Source organism: Rhinatrema bivittatum, chromosome 1 (assembly GCF_901001135.1).
Source record: "Rhinatrema bivittatum chromosome 1, aRhiBiv1.1, whole genome shotgun sequence".
In the NCBI taxonomy this organism is placed as follows: domain Eukaryota; kingdom Metazoa; phylum Chordata; class Amphibia; order Gymnophiona; family Rhinatrematidae; genus Rhinatrema; species Rhinatrema bivittatum.
The window spans coordinates 630,881,658-630,905,477 of record NC_042615.1 but is presented as its reverse complement, the minus strand read 5'-3'; the positions used below and the strand labels follow the sequence as shown (position 1 = coordinate 630,905,477).

The 23,820-nt window shown below is 41.7% G+C and overlaps 1 protein-coding gene across 5 annotated transcripts in view; it reads right to left on the bottom strand.

The window, feature by feature from the left end:
* Positions 1-16,487: 16,487 nt before the first annotated feature.
* Positions 16,488-23,820, bottom strand: part of EFNA5 (ephrin A5) — a 525,631-nt gene continuing 518,298 nt past the window's right edge. For 3 of the 5 annotated variants that reach the window (XM_029572206.1, XM_029572233.1, XM_029572227.1), the window contains 2 exons: positions 18,044-18,100; positions 16,488-17,716 (listed from right to left, as the gene is read on the bottom strand). In XM_029572206.1, coding sequence (XP_029428066.1) covers positions 17,595-17,716; positions 18,044-18,100 — 179 coding nt within the window. In that variant the 3' untranslated portion in view covers positions 16,488-17,594. The remainder of the gene's footprint in view (positions 17,717-18,043; positions 18,101-23,820) is intronic. The other 2 variants (XM_029572238.1, XM_029572216.1) reach the window with 1 other exon arrangement.

Below are 23,820 nucleotides of genomic sequence, written 5' to 3'. Positions count from 1 at the left end.
TGGGTGAAATGCAGAGATATGGATCAATATCAAAGTAAATGAAGATAAGTGTGAGATTTTAAATATCTCAGTCTCCAATGAGGGCATGGATAGTTTAAAGTTCTCGTTGCTGTTCAAAGTTGCCAAGGGGTAGATGAAGTATCTGGGAGTTCTTTCAGGACCTGACAGGGACCGATTGTTCAAGTTAAATTATGGAGTTTTGATTAATAAGATATTTGAGGATTTAGACAAGTGGGAATGGCTAAACTTCTCTTGGCTGGGGCGGATTTCTATGGTAAAAATGAATGGTTTTCCCAGGCTTTGTTATTTTTTCCAGACCCTCCTGATTAGCATTCAGGTATGTATTTTGAAATTGTGGCAGAAAATAATTTTCAGTTTCATTTGGAGAAGGCATCCCCCAAGAGTAGCTAGGAGAGTGCTGATCCAGATTAAACTGAGAGGGGGATGAGGGTTCCAAACCTAGAATGGTATTATGTGGCATCCCATTTATGAGCTCTCAGACTGGCATGGAGTTAGAAATGTGAAACCTTGGGTTAGGCTTGAACAAGAATGGGCATGTTGTTAATTTGGGCGTGAGGGTTTGGTAAGGGGGAGGGGTAAAAAGCTAGGTTGTCTCTTTGTTCTAGGGTCACCTTTGATATTTGGATGAAGTGGAGAAAGGTCAAGTGGGGGATCAACATTTTTATTATAGTTTGTCTTTTTTTTATTATTATTATTTCATAGAGATTTTCCCCCGGGCAATACACTGGCAGCCTCTTTTCGGAGGAGAGAGCGGGATATCACTAGACTAAAACAGGTCTTTGGGGGGGGGGGGGGGGGGGAGGGTCAGAATCTGATACCCTGGGACATTTTAAGGGATAGATATTCACTGAGAGAGAGGGATAGATATTCAGTGATGCAGTTCTACTTCTTGAATCAAAGGCAGGTTTTGTTGGGCCTTAGGAAAGGAAAAACTCTATTAGAAGGTTTGTGTGAGAAAGCGGACAGATTTACAAAACAGATTTCTAGATTATATGGGATGTTAAATGGAGACCTCAATTCACAGCTGGCTTATATCAGGGCCTGGGCGAAGGATATAGGAGGAAATTTGGGTGAGGAGAATTGGGATCTCTGCTTCTTGGCTATCAAAAAATGTTCAGTTTCTACTAAAATAATGGAGACAGGCTATAAAATATTGTATAGATGGTATTTGTCCCTTGAGAAATTACATCAAATGTACCCGATTGAAGATCCATGTTGGAAGGGTTGTGGTGACAGAGGTATGTTCTTTCATATGGGGTGGGTTTGCATCGGGATGAGGAAAATGTGGGAGGACATTTCTCAGTTTTTCACACTATTAACTGGTATTGAGGTGAACAAGGACCCAAAATTGCTTCTCCTGGGGATTAATGATGGTAATCTTTCTGAGAATAAGTACAAGATGTTTAACCAGTTGCTGCTGGCCCCAAACTGTGAGGGGACGTATAAGTGGAGGGAAGCGGTTGTCCTGAACATTTTTAACATCAAGATGAGATTAATAAGGATTTATGTTATGGGAAAATTGACAGCAATTAAAAATAAACACCTTAAAGGATTCCAAAAGATTTAGGAGCTGTGCTTTCGGTGAGTGGATACCTTTGAGAAACCTGAAGGTTAGGGTGTGTGTGTCCTCGAGAGTAGATTTGTGGGCGTCATGAACAGTATATCTCCTGGATTTAATGACATGTCGCCACAAAACACAATATATATTATCCTTGCTAGTTTGTTAATCTTACTCTCTTGTGTGAACAGAGGGAAGGGTGGGGTAGGGAGGTTGTATATGATAATGAGATACCAGGATATGATTGCCTAGTTTTTATACTTACTTTTTGTGATGTTTTCTCCATGGCATTTGAGTATTTGAGGTTTTCTAATTAAACACAACTTAAGTGGCAAAAAAATCCAAATCCAGGGCATTATTATTTTGATTCTAAAAACATGAGAAAATGCTGTATGTTTTGCAGCTTCCAAAATATTAAACTTACCGTAAGTAATCTTTGGTTATGCAGGCAGAAACATGTGGTAATCTTATATGAAGTAGGGATGGTTATTCGGGAGAAATGAAACAGATCTCTTTCAAAATGGAACGAGTTAAATTCTGACAAAATTTTGTAAATCTTGTTTTGTTTTGAAAATCTATTAAAAAAAAAAAGTCACCAGTCAGCATAGGCCCGAAGCCAGGGTCTCACCTAGGGAGTAGGCTGAAACTCAAAGCAGGGATCCCAGCCTATGCCCGACCAAGACTGACACCTCAGCCTAGGCCCAAAACTTGGGCCTCACCTAGACCATGACCTGACAAAGGGGCTGCAGCCTATACCCAAAGCATGATGCAGGGGTCTTGGCCTAGCCACTGGCCCAATGCTGGGTACTAGGCCAAGCCCCAAGCAAATGCCTAAGCTCAGGATAATTCCTGATGACCCCCACCCTAATAGTTACCGAATCCAATGCCTGGGCCTCGGCCAGGTTCCAAACCCAGATGCAATGTCACTGCCCAGCCAGAAGGCTGGGTACCAATGCTGGGACCTCAATCAGAACCAGGCCCAACACAGGAGCTTGGCCCAACACAGACGCTTTGCCCAAAGGACAGATCCCAATGCCTGGACCTCAGCCTAGGCCAGGGCCTGGAACCAGGCCTGACACTGTGGCCCAATGTGGAAGCTGGGTCTCACCTCCCGGGCCTAAGTCTGCACCCAGGCCTGATGCTGGGGCCTGACCTGGAGACTCTGTCCCGATGCAGGGGCTTAGCCTAGGCCAGTGCACGAACCCAGGCCTGACACTGTGGCTAATTTAATTGTTGTACATCAAAATGGTGCCATCTGCTGGGATGAATGCATAAAATATATTTAACTATGGTGCAACCCCAGTGCATGGTGTCAATTATAGAGGAAAAAAGGGGATGCAAGCATTGGAGCTCCGAGGCCTGGGCTCCATGCCTGAGCAATGGCTGAGATCCAGGATTTGGGACCTGGCCTCCAGACCAGGCCCCAACATTGGGTCTGGATCTGTGCCATGGCCCCAGCATCAGGAGGTGGCCTCTTGGCCAGGCCATAGCATCAGCCTAGGTCAAAGGGTCCAAGCCCCCGGCATCGGGACCTGACCTCTGGGCTGGGCCCAAGCATTGGGCCTGGGTCCGGGCACTGGCCTAGGCTGAGGCACAGGCATCGGGAACCGGCTTCAGGGTCAGGCCCCAACATCAGGCCTGGGTCCAGGCTGAAGTTGAAGCCTCATTGGGACCCAGCCTCCAAGCTCCAAGCATCAGGCCAGGGCCCTGGTTTTGGGTCCAGGCCTCCAAGCCTGGGCTTTGTGTAGGGCCTAGGCAGAGGTTGCAGTGACCTACTGCATCCTAGGCCTATTCAAGGCCGAGGCTTCAGGACCAGCTGGCCCCACCACCTAGGCCCAGGCCAGCCTTGTGTAGGCTATGGTAGATTGATGCAACTTTGGCCTGGTTCTCATGCAAGGCCCCAGCCAGGTCCAGGGCCTAACCCTCATCTGCAAATCCCACCCAACCTCCCCCCAAACCCAATAATTGGGGTTCAGAAAGGATCCAGGTCCCAGCATTTTTCTGGGTGGGAGGGATGGGTAGGGGGCACAGGAGGCCCTTTTTTTTTTTTTTTTTACTTTTTTGGTGGGGGGGGGGGGGGTCAATATTTATTTTATTATTTTCAAACTAAAAAAATCAAATAAACAGTGCATGAAACAAAATTTGTGGGGAAAAGCCCCTCCAAAAATGAAACAAAAAAATGAAATGAAATTTTCCACCTTTCCCACCCCTAATATGGAGCATCATCTTCCCATATATCTTACCTTCCTGTGCAACTGGGTCATCGCATCCCCTGAAATCTATTTACCTAACAATGTAAAAATTACAAAACTACTACACATAAAGTGGAGGGCAGCAGAAAATTGAGAATACAGCAACCGCCATAAGCTTATGATAATGACATCTGTTAGGCATGATTGCAAACAGGAATACAAATAAGTTTCAGTGGCACATAGATAACATCACAGGGACTGGTAGCATTTGAAATAGTGACCTTCCTGGAGATGATCTTAGTCTGCTGTTGTCTAAAATTAATTATACTGAGAGGCTGTGTGACATGAAGCAAAGCTTAGTTTATATATTTCAGAAAATGTCAGGATCCCAAAACTGAATTATTTTCTTACAATGCTTTTCTTATCTGCAATTTGATATAATAGATGGTTTTATAACCTTCCTGCATACACACATATTACTCATGGTTTCATATCCAGACCGTATATTCTGCTCACTGCCTCTTCTCTTCTTAGGAATAGAAACTGTCCCTTAATTTTCCTTGGCTGGAAAGACGCATCGCTCGAATAATATGAGAATCATTTCTTACCAGGTAACATTTCAGATTTGACAATTGTGTTCTGTTTGGTTTCTACTGGACCCTCAAGCAAAGCAGGCAGCATTAGCAACAAGAAGAACTTGTTCTCCAGTGAGCTCATTCAGTAACATTTCAGTAGTGAATATAGTTCCGAGTGGAATAAAGTATCATTTCTTTATATATGGACAGTACTTTACAACCCCTCCCCCCCCCCCTTAATTGTTGAATTGGCTGACAGAGCATCATAACTTGGAGAATTGTAGCTGTAAAATTACAGAAAAAAAGGTCATTTCTACACAGCCCGTACACACGTCAAACCTTTTCATTGGAAAGAAATCAGTAGAATTAGGGGTCACGAAATGAAACTCCAGGAAACCTGGAGTCTTTATTCTCAGAACCAATGTCAGAAAATATTTCTTCACAGAGAGGGTGGTAGATGCCTGGAATCTCCTTTCAGAGGAGGTGGTGAAACCAAAACAGTGAAAGAATTCAAAGGGGCATGGGATAAATACTGTGGATCCCTAAAGGCTAAAGGATGGAAGTGAAGAAAAGAGCACATGAGGGTAACTTGCTGGTGCAGCGGTTACTACCCTTAACCAATAAGCCTTGATACTGTTGATGCAACTCCATCAGTGCTCTCTGCTTCAACAGCAAGGAGAAAAGGGGAATTGAATTCAGACAGCTACCAACAAGGGCCCTGGATTTTTACGGTGTGGGAAACTGATAAACATGGGGCAACCTACACGGCACAGCAGATACTACAAGCTTACTGGGCAGACTGGATGGACCATTTGGTCCTTTTCTGCCATTGTTTCTATAACAGTAAAGTCTCCCACTGATGTATCTTGTGATCTTGGGTAAGTCACTTCACTTTCCACTCTATCAGATAGAACCTTAAATTGCTTTGTACCTGATTGTAACTCACCTTGTGCTTGAATTTGGAAAAGTAATTACCATATTTTATGGTCCATAAGATGCCCCTGACCATAAGACACACCTAGGATTTAGAGGAGGAAAATAAGAAAAAAAAATTTCTGTCCCCATGACGGGCTCTGTACGGAGCTCCCCCTGGAGCGAATGCAGCGTCTCTCCCTCTCGCGCACCGTCCTCCTCCTCCTCCTCCCAACTCAACCCAATCAGTATGGTGGCCGCAGTCAAATGCATGAAACATCTAATATATCTAAGGAAATGGCCTGTGCTAACTTTGATGCCATGTATCGTCTTCTGCCGGCAGAGCTTCAACTCCCTGCCGGTCTACTGTTCCTGGGGTGCATCTTACTGCGAAGCTCGGCGAGGCGTAGGTCCCCCTCCTCCTCCTCTCAACTCAGCCCAATCAGTATGGCGCAGGTCAAACATCAGCTGTTTGAACCGCGTGCGCGTCTCCGTGGTGCACGCGGTTTAAACAGCTGATATTTGACCTGCGCCATACTGATTGGGCTGAGTTGGGAGGAGGAGGAGGGGGTCGGCGTGCGAGAGGGAGAGATGAAACATTCGCTCCATAAGACACACAGACTTCCCCCCCCCCCCTTTTGGGGAAAAAAAAGTGCAACCTATGGAGTGAAAAATATGGTAAACCAAAATCTTTCCCTTTCTTTCCTTTTTGTAAATGGACCTTCCCTTCTCAGATGGAATGCCTGGAGAGCAGCACAAACCCTCACTGGCCCCAAGAGATGAAGGGATATCTGCAGTTAGGGGGCACTGGCAAGCATCATCTGCCTCATGAAAGGACTCTCTCTAAACAGAATATGTCCACCATACTTAAATTCATATAGGTAAGGATTGGGATGGGAGCGGGTTCTTCCTTCTTATATGCTGCAATGACTTCCCACATCCATCAGGAAAGGGAATTGTATGATGAAAAACCCTTCTAACATCCCACTTTTTCAGGAATAAGGCATGTAGTCAAGCATGGCATGCACAAAAGAGTCGACACGTGGACTCTCCATGGAATTGCTGCCACTCATTATTCCTATTCCCTTCATCAAGACTGCTGTTTATTGTGACAAATGAGTTCAAAATATTTTTCAGTTGTTGCAAGAGAGGAGAAGCGGATATGATTTCTTTTAAGTTATTCTGTTAAGAGTCCTAGTGGTGGCACTGAAAATATACAGTTGTAGGGATCTCATGCTGCTGTTTATTGCTTAACAAAATCCACCATGGCCACAGCTCAAGGCAGTCCAGTGAAGTTACCTCTACAGCTACTGGACCATGCCCATTCCTTCAGATCATCTTTAGACTAGTGGACTGCTTTCATGTGTCTGGGAAGTTTAGAGCTCTCATACAATCGATGGGCCCAATGTGTGCTGCAAAAATATGTGACCATAAATAGTAGCTTTCTAGGTTGCTCTGCAGTATCTTCTTCAGCTATGAGTTAAATGATGCTCTCTCTGATTCAGATCTCATCATCACCCTTAGCATGAGCTTTAAGGGTCAGAGCAAGCCTCTCTCACCCCTGGCTTCTAGAGGGAGGGTTTATGGACTCTCAGGTACCAAAATAATTTATGGATGGCTCAGAAGATGAGGGGTTGGGCAACTATGCCTGGGGCCCAACTTCCTTGGCCACCCTGTATTTTCCTTTACATGGGTCTGTGTGCGCAAGTTTGCTTTCAAGTAGTATGCTGGCGTAGCAGGTACCATTTTGTGGATTATTTGTGTGCTTCACACTTTATTTATACACTTAATGTTCTCTGCTTGTCTCTCTGTCCTTTCTGCTTGAGTTTCTAGACAGTATTGTTTTCTATGTTATATAAAAATATAGAATAAGGACAGATAAAGACCTTGAGACCAACCTAATCTGCTCATTATCCTCCCCTATTTCAATACTGCAGATTCTATATGAATCTACTTTTATTTCCTCTTCGCTAATAAGGTAAAGTAGTATTTCCTTATGTTACTCTTAGTCACTTTGATCCTTGTATCTCTTGTTCTAAAACTTTCTTCCCACTGAGAAATGGATGAATTTCAATTTGTTGGATGCATTTCTTTCATTTAAAAAAATGAATCAAGCATTTAAAAAAAATAAACCCAAAAACAACAACTATAAAAGGAAACTGGGCCTCCCAAGGCATCCTGACCCCACCACTCATCCCTCGCACCTGGAAAAATGCTGGGTCCAGGATCCCCCCAGCTTAGTGGTTTTGATGGAGAGGACTAGGACCAGGCTGAAGACTAGGCCTTTTATACAATGATGTCATGGTAGGTTGCTGCAATCTTGGCCTAGGCTCTAGGCAAGGCTAAAGCTTGGAGGCCTGGTTACAATGCCTCAGCCAAGGCCTGACAGCAGGGCCTTAGACAGAATCTCAACCTTGTCCTTAAGCCTGGGCCTAGGCCTGATCCTGGGGCCTTAGGCTGGGGTCCAAGATGTATACCATAGCCCGGGACCTTGAACTGGTGACAGGGTCCTGCTGCCAGGGTCCAGGCCTATGTCCAACATGTGGATTGGCCCAGAGGCTAGATCCCAACACTGGGGCCCTGGCCTGGACCCAGGCCCGATGCCATGGCTCAGTCTGGAGACCAGGACCCAAAACCAGGGCATCAGCCCAGGTTTAGGCCAAGGCCTCTGAGCTCCCCTCAAAGCATCTTTATTCTTATTCTTTGTTCTTGAACTGATGTCGTCTGCTGTGGTCAAACCAGAGTTAATTAACTACAATGCATCTTCCCTAGTGGAGAGTGCCATTTTTATGTACAGCAGCTATCCGAGGATGATGCACTGGAGTGAACTAACTCCATGGGATGGCATCAGTTCAAGATCAAAGAAGAAGAAAAGACTTCAAAAGGAGCTCACAGGCCTGGGCTCTTGGCCTAGGCCCAGGCATTAGAACATGGCCTCCCAACCAGGCCCTGACATTGGGCCTGAAGCCCCAGTTTCTGGACCGGGCTGCAGCATCAGGGCCCAGGCCCTGGCCTAGGCTGAGACCCAGGTGTCAGACCTGGTCCTGGCTTTTGCCAAAACCCAGGCATCAGGATCTAGCCTCTGGGTCATGTTCTGGCATTGGTCCTGGGTCAAGGCCCAGATGTCAGGACCCAGCCTGGCCACAACTACAGATAACCAACAGATCAAGTTAAGTGGGGAATAAATTTTCAGGGGGCCCTGCCCTTGCTCTGGTCTCAGCCAATGCCCTGTTGGTCTGAGCCTAGGCAGAGACATTGGTGTCATGCTTGTACCTAGACCACAGCACCTGCTTTGGGCCTTGGCCTATGCCCTAGGCAAAGCCCTGGCTTTGGGCCTAGACTAGGCCCAACTGGAAGCCTTCACCCAATTAAAGAAATAAGATTCATTTCATTTGTGGGGCCCCTCTATTCATTTGGGGGGGCTCCCAAATAAACACATGCACTCTTATTCATTGTGTTTTGCAAATTTGGTTAAAACGAATGTACATCCCTATATGAAACTAAATAGTAGCAGATGTAAAACAAATCAGAGAAATTATTATTTTACTCACTGCACAATCAAGCTGTGGGAATTTGTTGTTTGAGGATGAGGTCAACGCATGTAGAGTAGTTGGGTTTAAAAAAGGATTTGGATTGTTTCTGAAGGAAATGTACATAAACCATTATTAGGCAGGTCGATTTGGGAAAGCCATTGCTTATCCCTGTGAATGAGCAACAAGGAATGGATATACTCTTTGGGATCTGCAGTATAATTGTGATCTGGATTGGCCACTTTTGGAGATAAGATGCTGAACTCAACAGACATTTAGTCTAACCCAGCAGAGCACATCTTGTGTTATGTTCACAGAGGTAGATACATGACATGTGCATGGCACAGAGTATGCCTCTCCAAAACTGTCCATATCAGTTGTCCATCTTTTTGAATGACTTACTATTGAAAATTATACCTATTAAGTTAAGCATGTTCTTGGCAAGTAAGGAAATAAAAGTGCATTTTTTCAGGGGGTAGATGCTGGAGAAATGAAGCAGGCAGGGTTGCCAACTTGCAAAAAATCTTACTGATACTCTATTGTGTTCCCCAACCCTCTCTTGAAGGCATACCTAATCATATTATATGCAAATCTATCTAATGCATATTCATTGTGACAATCCTGAAAACCCAACTGGCTAGATATGCCTCCAGGATTTGGGAAACACTGCTCTATCAGAACTGTCAGTATATGAGAAAAAAAAAAGTTTCAGGTTTGGATGCCACCCCTCTTGGAAAATTCTTGGGAGGGGGCAGCGTGGGCAGATGCTGCAGAAAAGCATGGGAAAGAAGACAATGCCAACTTCTCCTAGCTATTAATGTTTATTGTATTTTTATGCATTTGTACCTTTTATGTATTCTATGATGTATATTGTTGCATTTCTAGTGCATAATATTTTTGATGTACTGAATACTCTGGGTAAGATTATACCTAAGGAAGGCAGTATGAAAATATAAAAAACATACATAACCCCCCCCCCCCCCCCAATTTTCAAATACAAGGTATCTGCATAAATTGTTTGAGGAGGATGGTGTTATATGGCTAGATATATGCGTATAACTTTTAGGGATGTGAATCGTGTGATCGATCGTCTTAACGATCGATTTTGGCTGAGGGGGGGGGGGGAAATCTGATTGTCTTAGTTTTTTAGGTTAAAAAATCATTTTATCGGGGGAGGGGGGAGGGCGGGAAAACCGGCACACCAAAACAACCCTAAAACCCACCCCGACCCTTTAAAATAAATCCTCCACCCTCCCAAACCCCCCCACAATGTTTTAAATTACTTGGGGTCCAGTGGGGGGGGGGGTGTCCCGGCGCGATCTCCCGCTCTCTGGCCATGGCTGCGTTAAGAGAAATGGCGCCGGTGGCCCTTTGCCCTTATCATATGACAGGGCAAAGGTAGCGCCAGCACCATTTTGGTTCCTGTGACCCGACGTCACGAGTGCAGGAGGTCGCTCCCGGACCCCGCTGGACCCCCAGGGACTTTTGGCCAGCTTGGGGGGGGCCTCCTGACCCCCACAAGACTTGCCAAAAGTCCAGCGGGGGTCCGGGAGCGACCTTCTGCACTTGGGCTGTATTGCCAATATTCAAAATGGTGCCGGCGCTACCTTTGCCCTCACTATGTCGACATAGTCTTGTGGGGGTCAGGAGGCCCCCCCCAAGCTGGCCAAAAGTCCCTGGGGGTCCAGGAGCGACCTCCTGCACTCATGACGTCGGGTCACAGGAACCAAAATGGCGCCGGTGCTACTTTATTCTGGAAACCCGATTTGCTGGGTATGTTCTGACATATAATTCTGGCTAAAACAATGTAAAAAGCATCATACTTCTAACTTCCAAAAACTTACTGGGGTCCTCTACTGTATAACTTTACTTAGGGAAAAGCCACTGCTATTAATTGCATCAGTAGCATGGGTTCTTCTTAGTGTTTGGGTAATTGCCAGGTTCTTGTGGCCTGGTTTGGCCTCTGTTGGAAACAGGATGCTGGGCTTGATGGACCCTTGGTCTGACCCAGCATGGCAATTTCTTATGTTCTTATGTACTGGTCGATTTTAAAAGCCCTACTCATGCAAAGCTGGGAGATACATGTGTGTCTTGGTCTGGTGTGCGCCGATTTTAGAAATAGTGCGCATACATCTTTTCCCCAAAAAAGGGGCGGGGCATGAAATCAGCCATGAAATCAGCGAGTAAATAGTTATGCGCAGAAGCATGTGATGGGGTCCTCTACTGTGTAACTTTACTTCTGCTATTGGCTGCATATAAGTCGTGTAACAAAAAATGAAGCTAGTCAGCAGGATTGTAAGGATCGGGGCTAACAAGGAAAAAAGGGAGGCAAGTTAGCTAGGGGGTTTAGGAAGTCCTCTCCTTTAGTGGGGCAAACTGGGAGTGAACTGAGAAAAGGCCTATTGCGTGTCGCATGTACCTACTAAAATTCCCCCACTTACTCGCTTGAAATGGCATTCGAGTGCGTCATTATAAAATGGGGTTCGCATGTATGTGCAGATAGCCAATTTTATAACATGCACGCATATAGGTGCGTATATTATAAAATTGGCACATTGATCTGCGCACAACAGAAAATGTGTGCATGCGCGCATCTTAAATTTTACTTCTTAAACTTCTCAAAACCTAAATAAAAAACATGAATCAGAGATATCAGTCTACTAAGATAGTCAATGGTCTTCATTCTAAAGCATATAGAGATAGATCTAAATATGTATGTTTGAGTGTAAAGGTGAGATAAGGAAGATATGATAGAGACATTCAAATATCTCAAAGGTTTCCATGCCCAGGAGGTGAGGCTTTTTCAATGGAAAGGAGGCTCTAGAATGAGGGGTCACAAGATGAGGTTGAAATGGGATAGACCCAGGAGTAATCTTCTTTACACAGAGAGTGGTGGATGGGTATAATACCTCCCAGAAGTGATGGAGACAAAAACAAGAAAGCATGGAATAAATACAGGGGATCTCTAAAGAAGGGATGAGAGTTATGATGCTGAATTAACTGTACAGATGGGCAGACTGGATGAGCCATCATGTTTCTAGGAAAAAAATATTTGCTACACAGTATCAAAATCATAGAGTAGGGAACAGCATGAAGACAATAATTCCTCTAACAAATGATCTTTTGAATATAGTTTTACAAACGTTTTATCAGGCAAAACCATCTTAATAAGCACCCCCGGACAAACAAAATTGCCATCAATTGCCTTCTTTTTTAATAACTGGTCAAGCACGTGTAATCAAATGAAAAAATATTAACAAGAACACTTTCTAAAACATTTTCTTGTGGCATTGGCTGCCACAAGAAAATGTTTTAGAAAGGAGTTCTTGTTAATAGAAGGAGTTTCTCAGAAACGAACAGAGATGTGAATCGGAACCGGAATTGGTTCCGATTCCGGGTTCGGGGACTATACTGAAATTTTGTTTCGTGCAGTCCGATCGTTTTTTTTTGTTTGTTTGGTTTTTTTTATTAAATCGGCTGCGCCCGAGCCAATAAACAAAAAATCCACCCCGACCCTTTAAAACACAGCCTTTAGCTTCCCCCACCCTCCCGACCCCCACAAAAACTTTTTAAAAGTACCTGGTGGTCCAGTGGGGGTCCCGGGAGTGATCTCCCGCTCTCGGGCCATCAGCTGCCACTAATCAAAATGGCGCTGATGGCCCTTTGCCCTTACCATGTGACAGGGGCTATCGGTGCCATTGGCCAGCCCCTGTCACATGGTAGGAGAAATGGATGGCCCGCGGCGGGAGATCGCTCCTGGGACCCCCACTGGACCACCAGGTACTTTTAAAACGTTTTTTGGGGGGGTTGGGAGGGTGGGGGAAGCTAAAGGATGTGTTTTAAAGGGTCGGGGTGGGTTTAGGAGTTGTTTTTGTGTGCCATTTTTCCCGCCCTCCCCCAAAACGATAAGAGAACCCCACGAACAATTTTGTGGGGTTTTCCTATCGGTTTCGGGGAGCCCCCGATTTCTGACGAGTTTGAAAATATCGTATTATATTTTCAATCGTCAGAAAAATGATTCACAACCCTAGAGACGAATGTGAGTTTTGTTAGCCAAGGCTGTCTATTATATCCCACTTAGGCAAGATTCTCTCCATTACACTACATCGTATCAAAGCAGCTTCTGAACAGGTCTGTCCAGGTGCAGGGTTATACACAGGACCACATAAGTAAACCAATAGCAAGAGTGGTTAAACTTCTCTCACAGTGCAGCTACTCACAAGACTGAGATCCATGAGCAGCTAAATCTAAAAATGTTTAATTAGTGAAAAAAAATATTCTTCGAAGAAAGTTTTAACCTTTAGATTCTTGTTTTAATTTTGTATTTTGAATGTTTTGAATGTGAATGTTGTGACGTTTTGTATATTTTATGGATGTTATCTCTGCAACCTGCACTGAACATATGTTAGGAAGTTGTGGGCTAGAAGAAATTTTAAATATGGTGTATTGTAACCATATTGGAGGAAGTATTCTGGAAAATTATAAATATTTACATAAAATAGGGTACAGAGTTTAAAATGGAACAACCAGAGTGCTTCTGCATAAGATGTTGACCATTTCTGAGTTTAAGTACGGACATCTGAAACCTAGCTGCATCTACCAATGTGCCACAGACTTGAGGAGTTGTGCAAAAAATAGATCCCTTAATTCACAACAATCGTTCAGGTAACAGAAATCGAAAACAGAACAGATTAAAATGATGATAATCTTTCGATTTTTTTTTTTATTTAAGTATAATTGTACGGACACGTGTATATACAAATACAGATCTTATGACTTTTTTTATGTTTACATTTTCTTTTAGGTTCATATAATGTAAGCATTTCAAAATCGCACTCAATGAATAAGTGCAAAGAAACTGCAAAGCAGGGCAGTACAAGCACAGGACTACACTGAGCTGGACTTTCTTACCCAGATGCACACACAAATGAGGGACTTCAATGAGGGTGTCAAGAATAAGCATGGAAAGTGGATTTTGTAGACTCATGGGTAACCTCCAACATGCCAGCATCAATTAAACTGTACAGACATTGGCAGCAAGCCTATTGTAGGGAGATTTGTGTCACATCTGAGAAGCTCAAGGGCAAATGCATGGAAAAATCTTAGTGATGCCAAACCAGAAATGGATCTGTCCATTCACTAGTCCAAGTTTAAAACTGAAAAAAAACAAACTCCACAGAAACAGTAAAAATATGGATACAAAGTAAAGCTATTGACCATTAATTCAAGTAAAATAAATGAAGGGAAGGAATGGATTCCTGTTTGGAGTTTCTGACATAAGCATGTCTATCCCATGAAAAAAGCATATTGAATTCCTTTAAAAAATTTAGCAGGTACTGTACACAGAAAGGGAAATAATAATCATAATAAATGTCCAACATTTCTTTTCTTTCTTTTTTTGGTTTGGAATCAAGTCCATGCACATGCCACATTTGATACTGGCGACACCCCTCTCCTCCTGGATGAACAACTGTCCATGGAAACAAAACAGAAAGAAAACCCCAATACAGAACGGAAGCTAAATACCCTACTTCTTTTAGAACCAACATGCTGGAAAAAAAAAACAAAACAAAACACAGGGCTCCAACCACAGACCTAGAAACATCAAGGACAAAACATTGATCATCAAACGTCATGTTGTTCCGGGTTTTGACATTGTGAAGTCGTGAGAACTGGTGAGCGCGTGCATCACGGATGAATTCTGTAAGCTGCAGCGTCATGGCCACTTGTATCCCAGTTCATAGCCATGACGAGATTTGATGCTTCAATGTTCTGTCTTTCAGAACTGATGCAAAATTTAAATGTCCAGAAAGTCTTATTGTATCCACTTACAAAAGACATAAGAATCAAATTAATACTTTATTATCAAACACTATATACAACAGAGGTTGCTAATACAGAATTTAAAGAATGTAGCTTTTTTAATATATATTTTACTTTGTCTTTTTTTTTTTCCTTTGCCATCCAAGAAAGTACAGTACAAAACAATATTCTAAACTAACACGAAATGTTTCCTTGTCTAGTAAAGGATACACAGTATCCACTAAACGGACTGATCCTTATTCTTCCTGCTTCATGTAGCAAAGCCCTTGGAACCAGGAGTGTGGGTTACTGGGGCAAACGTTCTGGGCTGGTGGGGAAAGGAAATGGAGCACTGCAATTACAAGAATGAGATTTTGGATTTCAGGGGTTGAAGGATTACTTTAAATTTGCCTGGATGTCTCTCAAAGCTTCCAGAACTTTAAAGATCAACACCAACCTCTATTTTCTCTAACCAGAGCTTCGAAGGTTCTAACCAGAGCTTTGTAAGACTCACTGGGATTTGCCCGATGCCCTCAAGTACCAAAGTGGATGTCTGGTGAGATTACTGCCCACAAATATATTGTTACATGTATAGTAAAACTCTATCTATTAGCTTCAATAGTCTTTCAGTTATTCATTTAATTAGCAGTGGCAATCTGGTGATGCAGGGTTTAACTTAACTGTGGATAACCTCCCAAAATTAATGTTACAAGTGGGTTACATACACAAGTCCATTATTTCATTATCATTTAAAGACAAAATGATAGAAAAGTAGAGAAGTCACTAACTCCGAAAGAAAATTAAGACTGTTAACATAATTACGACTGACTCTTTTCAATCAAAGTGGAGCTCATTTTAACATGCTTTACAAGCATGCAACATAATTTTTGCACTGTCAGTCAATCCATTCTCAGAGATGATATTATTGTACTGACTCTGAAAGCTATGTGGGACTAAGCTGAAAGAACACAATGTGCCCTTGTATTCAGAGAAGGAAAATTTAAGTGATAATTTTATTAGTCGGTAATTTTGTATGCTGAATAAGTGTTTATCTTATTTTTTTTGTTTGCAATGTGTCTTCTAGCAGTAAATTTGTTTAAATGGTTGCCAACTTAAGAAAGAAAATGTATAGGAAGTGTACTGCACAAACATAAGCCCCTGCATCAACACGCAATACCAGCTGTACTGTATGGTATCAGGAGGACCCAGGCTCTGTGTTTTAATTCTTTTCACCAGCTATCCTATATTGGTCAAACCTCTTATGTACACACAATGCTCTCCCCACTGTTACCAACTTATTTTATCTAGATTTGATTTTTTCAAAACAACATACAAAATTTGGTATTGTACTGGAGTATGTTCCTGCTTTGCTCACACTGAGTTTCTGCTGCAAAAGCTTTTTCTTTCAATGTACATGTTATGTAGTGTCAGGAAAGGCTTAATTCATCAAGACTGGCCCCATTCGTTCTATCATAGTCATTTGATTCAATATTCAAGGCAACATAAGTAACAAATGCCTCGAGTTACATTTTCAAGTTTCTAAATTTTAAAATTCCAGCCATGACCATCCAAGCCATGCTTAGATTCACTACTAGTATCACTGTTTACTCCATGAAACAGGCCATCCCTCATTCTTGTAACAGCATCAAGAGCTACAACTTCTCCCATATTTAAATAATACAAGCACATATAGTCATTCTCAGCATAAAATATTTCTAAATAATGCATTTTCTATTCTAGTTGATTTTTAAAAAAATATTTTGTTAAAGTCTTTGGGAGCCCATCAAGTTAACATCCTACAGATAAACATGTTCCTTCTACTCTTCTGACTAGGTCTGAAAGGGAAACAAACTGAACTTAAGAAATTTTCTTCCAAACTTACACTTCTCTCCTTCCAGATGTAATGCTTATTACTTCCCAAGCAGGTTTCTTTTTTTTTTTTTTTTTAAACCATTCATATTATTCATATCGTTTCCCAGGGTTATAGAACTTACAGGAGGAGGGGACCAAAATTCAGGTATAAACTGGAAAATCCAGTGTTAACTAACATACTTCCTTTGGCCACTGTTGCCTTTAGAAAGTATTGTCACCTAAGGCAGTGCCCATGGCCATCAACTTCAAAGCCAACCCTGGGGAAGGTCACTTTATTCACAAAAAAAGAGCTTCTTTGTGTTTCAATAGCAACAACCAAACACAAAATGTAGCACCATGGTGATCTTTTTTTTTTTTGAAAGCAAAACATCTGGTATGCTCTACCCACATAAAAATTAGAGGCACTCACACCCATTTGTTCATCTACATCTGAACTTGCCTCCTGTATGCGCCGACACTCTTAAGCATAAACATTTATTGTAATCACAGAATTGCTTCTCTTTTGGTGCACAAGTATTACTGTCAAGAACGCTCAAAGACATTTATGCAAAGAGCAGAGTTTTTCCTTTTAAGATGCCCATTCAGTTAGAACTCTAGAATAAATGGTGCTTGTCATATCATTTCTTAACATCTCTTCTCTAATGCTGACATGGCAGCAGGATGCCTTGCATGGTCACCTGCATGAGAAGGTTTTCATCTTATAGTGAGGAATATAACGTTTCTGGGTTTCCACTCAGCTTCCTCATCCTGCACTGACTGCATCTGCCACTATTTTCCTTGTTTTCTTGTCCAATATACAGATAACACAGTGAATTAAGAGTGGTGGTTTCCTAATGGAGAATGCACAGAAAAATAAGCATCACTCGTGTGATAATTTGGCATTTTCATTTGGAGTCTCCAGTTTTGTGGGAACAAGGAAAGCTGTGGGAGTAGGGGCAAGGGGGCTGACACTGTTTTTTCTGTAGTTGGGGGATGAATCCACCCCACAACCCCCAAAAAACAAAAACAATTCTTTGACATCTGCAAAACCAATAAAAAGCCCCTTTCTTAGGATAAGCAGTTAGTTGGATCTCTGTTATTGTGTTCCAAGACCCTGATGTTTCCTGTGTTTGGGTTTCTGGAACACATTGTGCTATAATGTCAAAAGCATTGCTAGGAGAAACAGTAGGATTGTCAAAAGCCAACTGGATATCCTTGGTGTTTGTGCTGCATTCTCGCCACGGGATGGCTCGGCTGACTCATGTACGGTATCATCTGTTGAAAAACAAAAGCATACATCTCAATGAGAATTAACATCCTTCAAAACTCTTAACAGCCTGTTGCAAAGCAGGCTCCATCACTCTCTGGAAAGTCAGGTAATGAACCTTGTGCCATTTCGTATCTGCATAACAACAACTTTAAAACATCATCAGAAATAATATTTCTTTTCCTTTAAAAGAATATGTATACATACTAATTCCCTGGCTTCTTCCCACTGGAGAAAACCCATGACTGTTTAATTCCGCTATGAAAGGGAATACTGAAATCAGTTTTCATACTTAGAGCAAGCAGTGTAGAAATATGTATAGCATATTACAGTACCTATTATGCTATTTTCTTTCCATTCATTTGGCTGATTTTCTGCTTTGTTTGGTGTAGCTGGAGATAATGGGGAGGGATTTTCAAGAAAATCAATTACTATCCATACAGGGTTAGAAATTCAACTTAAATTGTTGCTGACTCCCAATAATTTAATTGCCCTTAGTTTAAAAAAAATTCTGATTTCAGATTCTGGATCATCCTCCTGATACATAAATTGATACAAATTTGTGTGCGCACATTCCTCCTTTAAGATTAAAAGGTGTTGCTCTTTAGATCTTTCCTAGAAATTGCTTAAAAAAAGAAACATATCAATATTATACACACAAACATTTTGGAGGAAATTTTAAAGTTACGCATGTAAATGTAACATACTCTTGTAATAATTTTAAAAAGTCATTTATGCGCATAAAGTGCACTAATGTGTATCTATGGACAATTCAATGGCATATATTGTAGCAATTTTCAAAAGCCCACTTACACGTGTAAATGCATCTGAATTTTGAAAGACTACATATTAAAAATACATATATTAAGGCCAATGTGCAAACAAGCACATTTTGCAAACTCTTCATGTACAAAAAAAAAGTGATACAATGCACATAATGAAATTACGCACATTTTGACTTTTAGAAAGCAAAGCATCAATGCAAGATTTTGCAAGTAGTAAAATTTTGCATATAATTTACTACAATATGAAAATTAACTCAAATTCAGTTAATGAGGTCTGGTGATGCAAAATCACGCAAAGCAGCTTATTAACTATGAATTGGGTAAAACTGTGCAAAACTGCTCAGAGAGGTGTCATTACCTTTTTTGCAAATATTTTCATTGTAAAATTGAATGTGTAATTTATTATACAGCTCATTTGCATGTATATTAAACTTGCACATAAAATTTCTGATCCTCCAGGGAGGGAGAATTTCACCAGTTGGTATACAGCTTTCATTGTATGATTTATATTTATTTATTTATTTATTTAAAAACTTTTCTATACCGTCGTTTAGTAATATACCATCACAACGGTTTACAAATAGACACATGAATAAATTTGAAATAGATTTTACTTTAAACAGAGGGTGCCGAAGTTGTTCAGATACATGATTCAAAATATTATAAGCTATATGTAGTGTGTATTGAAATTCCCTTTATGGGCTAACCATATATGCGATATACTGTAATTCTTTAACTTAAAACTTGTGTGATAAAAATAAAGGTAAAGAACGCATATATGTTATCTGGTGACTTTTGCCTGTGTGTATAAGTCCTTTTCTAGTTTCTTCATACTACCTATTCCCCATTCTCATTTTGAAAAGCTTTTTTGAAAAGCCATGTTTTTAGGCTTTTTTTGAAGAGTTTATGGTCTCTCATTAATCTTATTTCGGGTGGCATTGAGTTCCATAATATAGGGCCGGCTAATGATAATGCTCTTTCCTTTACTTGTGTCAGTTTAGCTGTCTTTACAGAGGGTATGGTTAGTAAGGCTTTATTTGCTGATCTGAGATTCCTTTGGGGAATATGTAGTCTTAATGCAGTGTTTAACCAATCTGTATTTTCTTCATTGATTAGTGGACTGCTCTTCTTATGTACACATGAAGAAGAGCAGAACAAGTACACAGTCCAGAGACTTTGATAAACATTATCTATCAAAATATCTTCTTTGCTTGTATTGTTTTATAAGCCGCTACTCCAAGAGCTCAATACAGTATGCAGCAGTGGTCAACCAGGTCCCCCCGACACGGACCGTGTTTCGCCCAGAGCTGCGACGGGAGGGACTAACAAAGTGTGTAATTTCAACCACTCTCCCTTGACTCAAATATGGACTCTTCTTAAGTGGTTGAAATTACACATTTTGTTAGTCCCTCCCGTCGCAGCTCTGGGCGAAACACGGTCCGTGTCGGGGGGACCTGGTTGACCACTGCTGTATACTGTATTGAGCTCTTGGAGTAGTGGCTTATAAAACAATACAAGCAAAGAAGATATTTTGATTGATAAACATTATCTAAGTCTCTGGACTGTGTACGTGTTCTGCTCTTCTTCTTCATGTGTGGATAATTGTTGGAGAGCAGTATTTCTCCTACATATCTATATCTATATATATACACACACACATATCATACCATTACATATAATCATACAAACACGTTATAGCAAAATTAGCAAATCTGTAAATCCAAGGAATTAATGTTAATAAATAAGCCACAATCTGTATGAGACTATCATGTTATATAATGTTCATGAGCATTTATATGTTGTATTAACACATTTTCTCTGTAAAATGCTTCATAAATACAACAGAATTGAATATAACTCCATAAACCAGAGCACTACTTAAAAATCTATGTCATGAATGGCTGGAATGATAGATTTAGGGTTTTGATAACCTGCTTCCCCTAGGCTTCGGTGCAATCAGTCCCCCCCCCCCCCCCCCCCAAACACACACACACAAGGTCAGACAACAGGAAGCAGAAGGTGAAAACTGCTGTCCCACAGTTTTCATGTGGCACCTCAGGGGGAGATTTCATGGCAAAAATTAGAAAATTCTGAAGCACATTAGTATACATTTCCATATGATGAAAAGGGGGTCTCAAGTATCGGTGCAGGGAAAAGATCTCTAGGATATTGGGAGGAACAGGGATGGGAACAGAAAGAGAGTAAAATCAGGAATGGGGTGAAGATGTAGAAGGACTAGGGATGGGAGGGGGGACTATAAGAAAGAAAGAGGACTGGGGATGGGGAAGATCAAGGAAAAAGGTGGAGAAGAGATCAGGAATCTGGGAGAGGAGAACAGGCAGGAAGAGAGAAGATGTTTCTGGAACTGAGGAAGGGGAGGAGGGATTAGGAGGTGGGTTCTAGAATCTGGGGAGGAAGGGAGTTTCCAGGATGTGGAGGATAGAATCTGAGATCAAGGGAGAAAGGATGTGAACAGAGGTAGGGAGTGGGTGGGGAGGCAGCAGGTGTGCCTACCATGCTCCAGAGTTCTGATCCCCCTGATCGAATCTCCCAAAATATTTTACACACACACACACGTAGCACCAATACCTTCCTTCTCACTCACACAAACACTGCCCCCCCCTCCCTGCTCCTCGCTGTCTCATACACACATGCTCCCCAGCCAATCCTCTCACCTCCCCCATTCAGCTCCTCTTAACCTCACCAAAATGACTTCCCTTTGCTCCATCAGCTCCAGGGTCATCCTGTCACTGAATGATAGGAGGGAAGGGGGTTGGACTAGGTAGCAAAGCAGCTTTTCTTTGCTTTGCTATGTTTGTGCCAGGCTCACTCTCCTGTTGCCTGTATGTTGCCTGGGAAGACAGGGGTTGGATCAGGAAGAAGAGGGTCTGTTCTCTAAGCCAAGCCAAATTCAGCACAACTGGAAGACAGCAGGTCTTCAGATAACCTGCTACCCCAGAGCTTTATCACCTTAGATACAGGCCTCGTGTGCTTATTGCTAAATCCAGGCCTCAATGGCTGATATGAGAATATAGCATGCCATCCTGGGTCAGTTCATTGTCTCTTACAGTGAGCAATCCAGACCACTTTGCTTCCTTCATAATGGAGCAGTTCTATACTCTTTATCATGAGGGGTGTGTGGTTACAGAATGCTTCATAACTTCACCTCCAAAAGCACAAACTTACATTCTTTGTGGCAGAAAATGGTGTACAACTAATTGTGAAATGACAAATACTATATTTGAAAGATAAGCTCACAACACAAGCTGTATGCAACTACATTTTCCAGATGTTAAAGGGGTTGGCATGATTTTTAAAACTCATCCTATAAATGCATATAGCTGTAAGAGACTTATGTACAAGAAAAAAAAATCACATATTTTGCTTTAAGATTTAAATTCTAATCTTAAACTAGCCATGAATGTCAACTGCAATATTTCTGTTTGTTCAACTGGTAATGGTGCACAAAAGCTTGATAAGCACTGTGCTGGTTCATTCAAAATATTAAGAGATTTTCAACTGTGCACAATTAAATTGGCTTTAGTGCTGAACTATTTCTAAAATTCCTATTTGTTACACCACAATGTTGAACATGTGGCCTACAGAGAAGAAAATAAAATATACATATACATTTGGTTCATGCTAATGAGTTGCGATGATCTGCCATTAAGGAATACTAGAGGACATGGTGATGTCAAGCAGACCCGTATTACAAGTCAAGCCTTGGGATTTTCACAGGTTGTGGTTCTTTTACTAGACTAATATAATATATATTCAAAGATAGCGTACATGAGCTTTCAAAATCACATACGTTCCTTCAGATGTCATCTGACGGATGTCATCACTGACATCTGAAGAGACATATGATCTCAAAAGCTAAATGCACCACTTTTTAATAAGTCTCAATGCTAGTCCAATAAAACAGGGGTAGTCAAACAGTTCCCTCAGCCAGGCAATTAATCAGGATATCTGTAATTAACATGCATGAGATTTATTTGCATGCACTACCTCCTATTTATGCAAATATTTCTCATGCATATTTATTAAAGATATCCTGAAAACCCAATTAGCTGGGGGGGGGAGGGGCGAGGACTGGTTTCAACACCCCTGCAATAAAAAACATCACTACCCATAAAGAATCTAACCATCTCTAAGAAAAATATGTTTTTTAGAACTCTGCATTCCAAAAGGATCCCCATCAGAATAGTAATTGCTCTCATCTCATGCCAGCAGTCTAATGCTACAACAGAATTAAATCTCTAGTTGTCTGAAATAAAATTATTTGTGCCATCCACTAGCATCTGGAATATTCTTTATTGTAGGCTCTTTTCATCACAAGCTACAGGAACCCTATAATCAATGCATTTATGCAGCATTTGTTTTTCCTACTTCACATTAATCATGTAACTCCACACATCCATGGCTCTAAGGATGAATGGGAAACATCATCTTGCTTCTTCCTGCTCAACACTACTGCCCCTACCTCAGACGCCATCCCCTCTGCTGGAGGCCCATCAGATCCCGCAGCAGAACTGAAAATGCCAGCATCAGTGTTCGGTACCTCCTGTGAATTTGGCATTGAACACTGATACACAATGAAGGAATGGGGGTGGCAGGGTGAGGGGATGAGGAAAGAGAGGAAGCAGGACTACAGGAGGCATTAGAGGAGCAAATAATCAGCACAATGGCATGGTGATGAAGCAAAAGTATGGGGCAGGTCAGGACAGGTGCCAAAGCAGAGGAGAGGAGGAAGGAAAATAGATAAAAGAAGAAATTGCAAAGGGAATTAATGACACGGGAATGAAGAACAGAAAGAAGCAGAAAGAATTAGTGATTGGTGAAGGAAAGACAGAGATAGGAAAGGAAGAGAACACAGGGCATAGAACAGAGGAAAAAACGAAACCAAAATGCATAAGGTCAGCTAAGGAAGAGAAAGAGAAGGAATACAGAAAGGAAGACGGCAGGAGGAGAAAGATGGAAAAGAAAAAAGGTGAGACAATAGAGCTAAGGGGAAGATAGATTAAAACAAGACAACCCTGGCACAAAACCATTGGCAAGTATACATTTATTTGTTAGATAAATATTTGGAAAAATATCTATTGCAGGGCTTCCTAACCCTCTCCTGGAGGAACACCTAACCAGTCAGGTTTTCAGGATATCCATAATGAGATACATTTGTACACATTGGAGACCCAGGGTATGCAAATTATCTCATGCATATTTTTTGTGGAAATCCTGAAAACCCAATTGGCTATGCATGCCTCTAGGGGAGGGTTGGGAAACACTGGTCTGGTGTCATTTTGGTAATTAGTAAATACTGATAAATT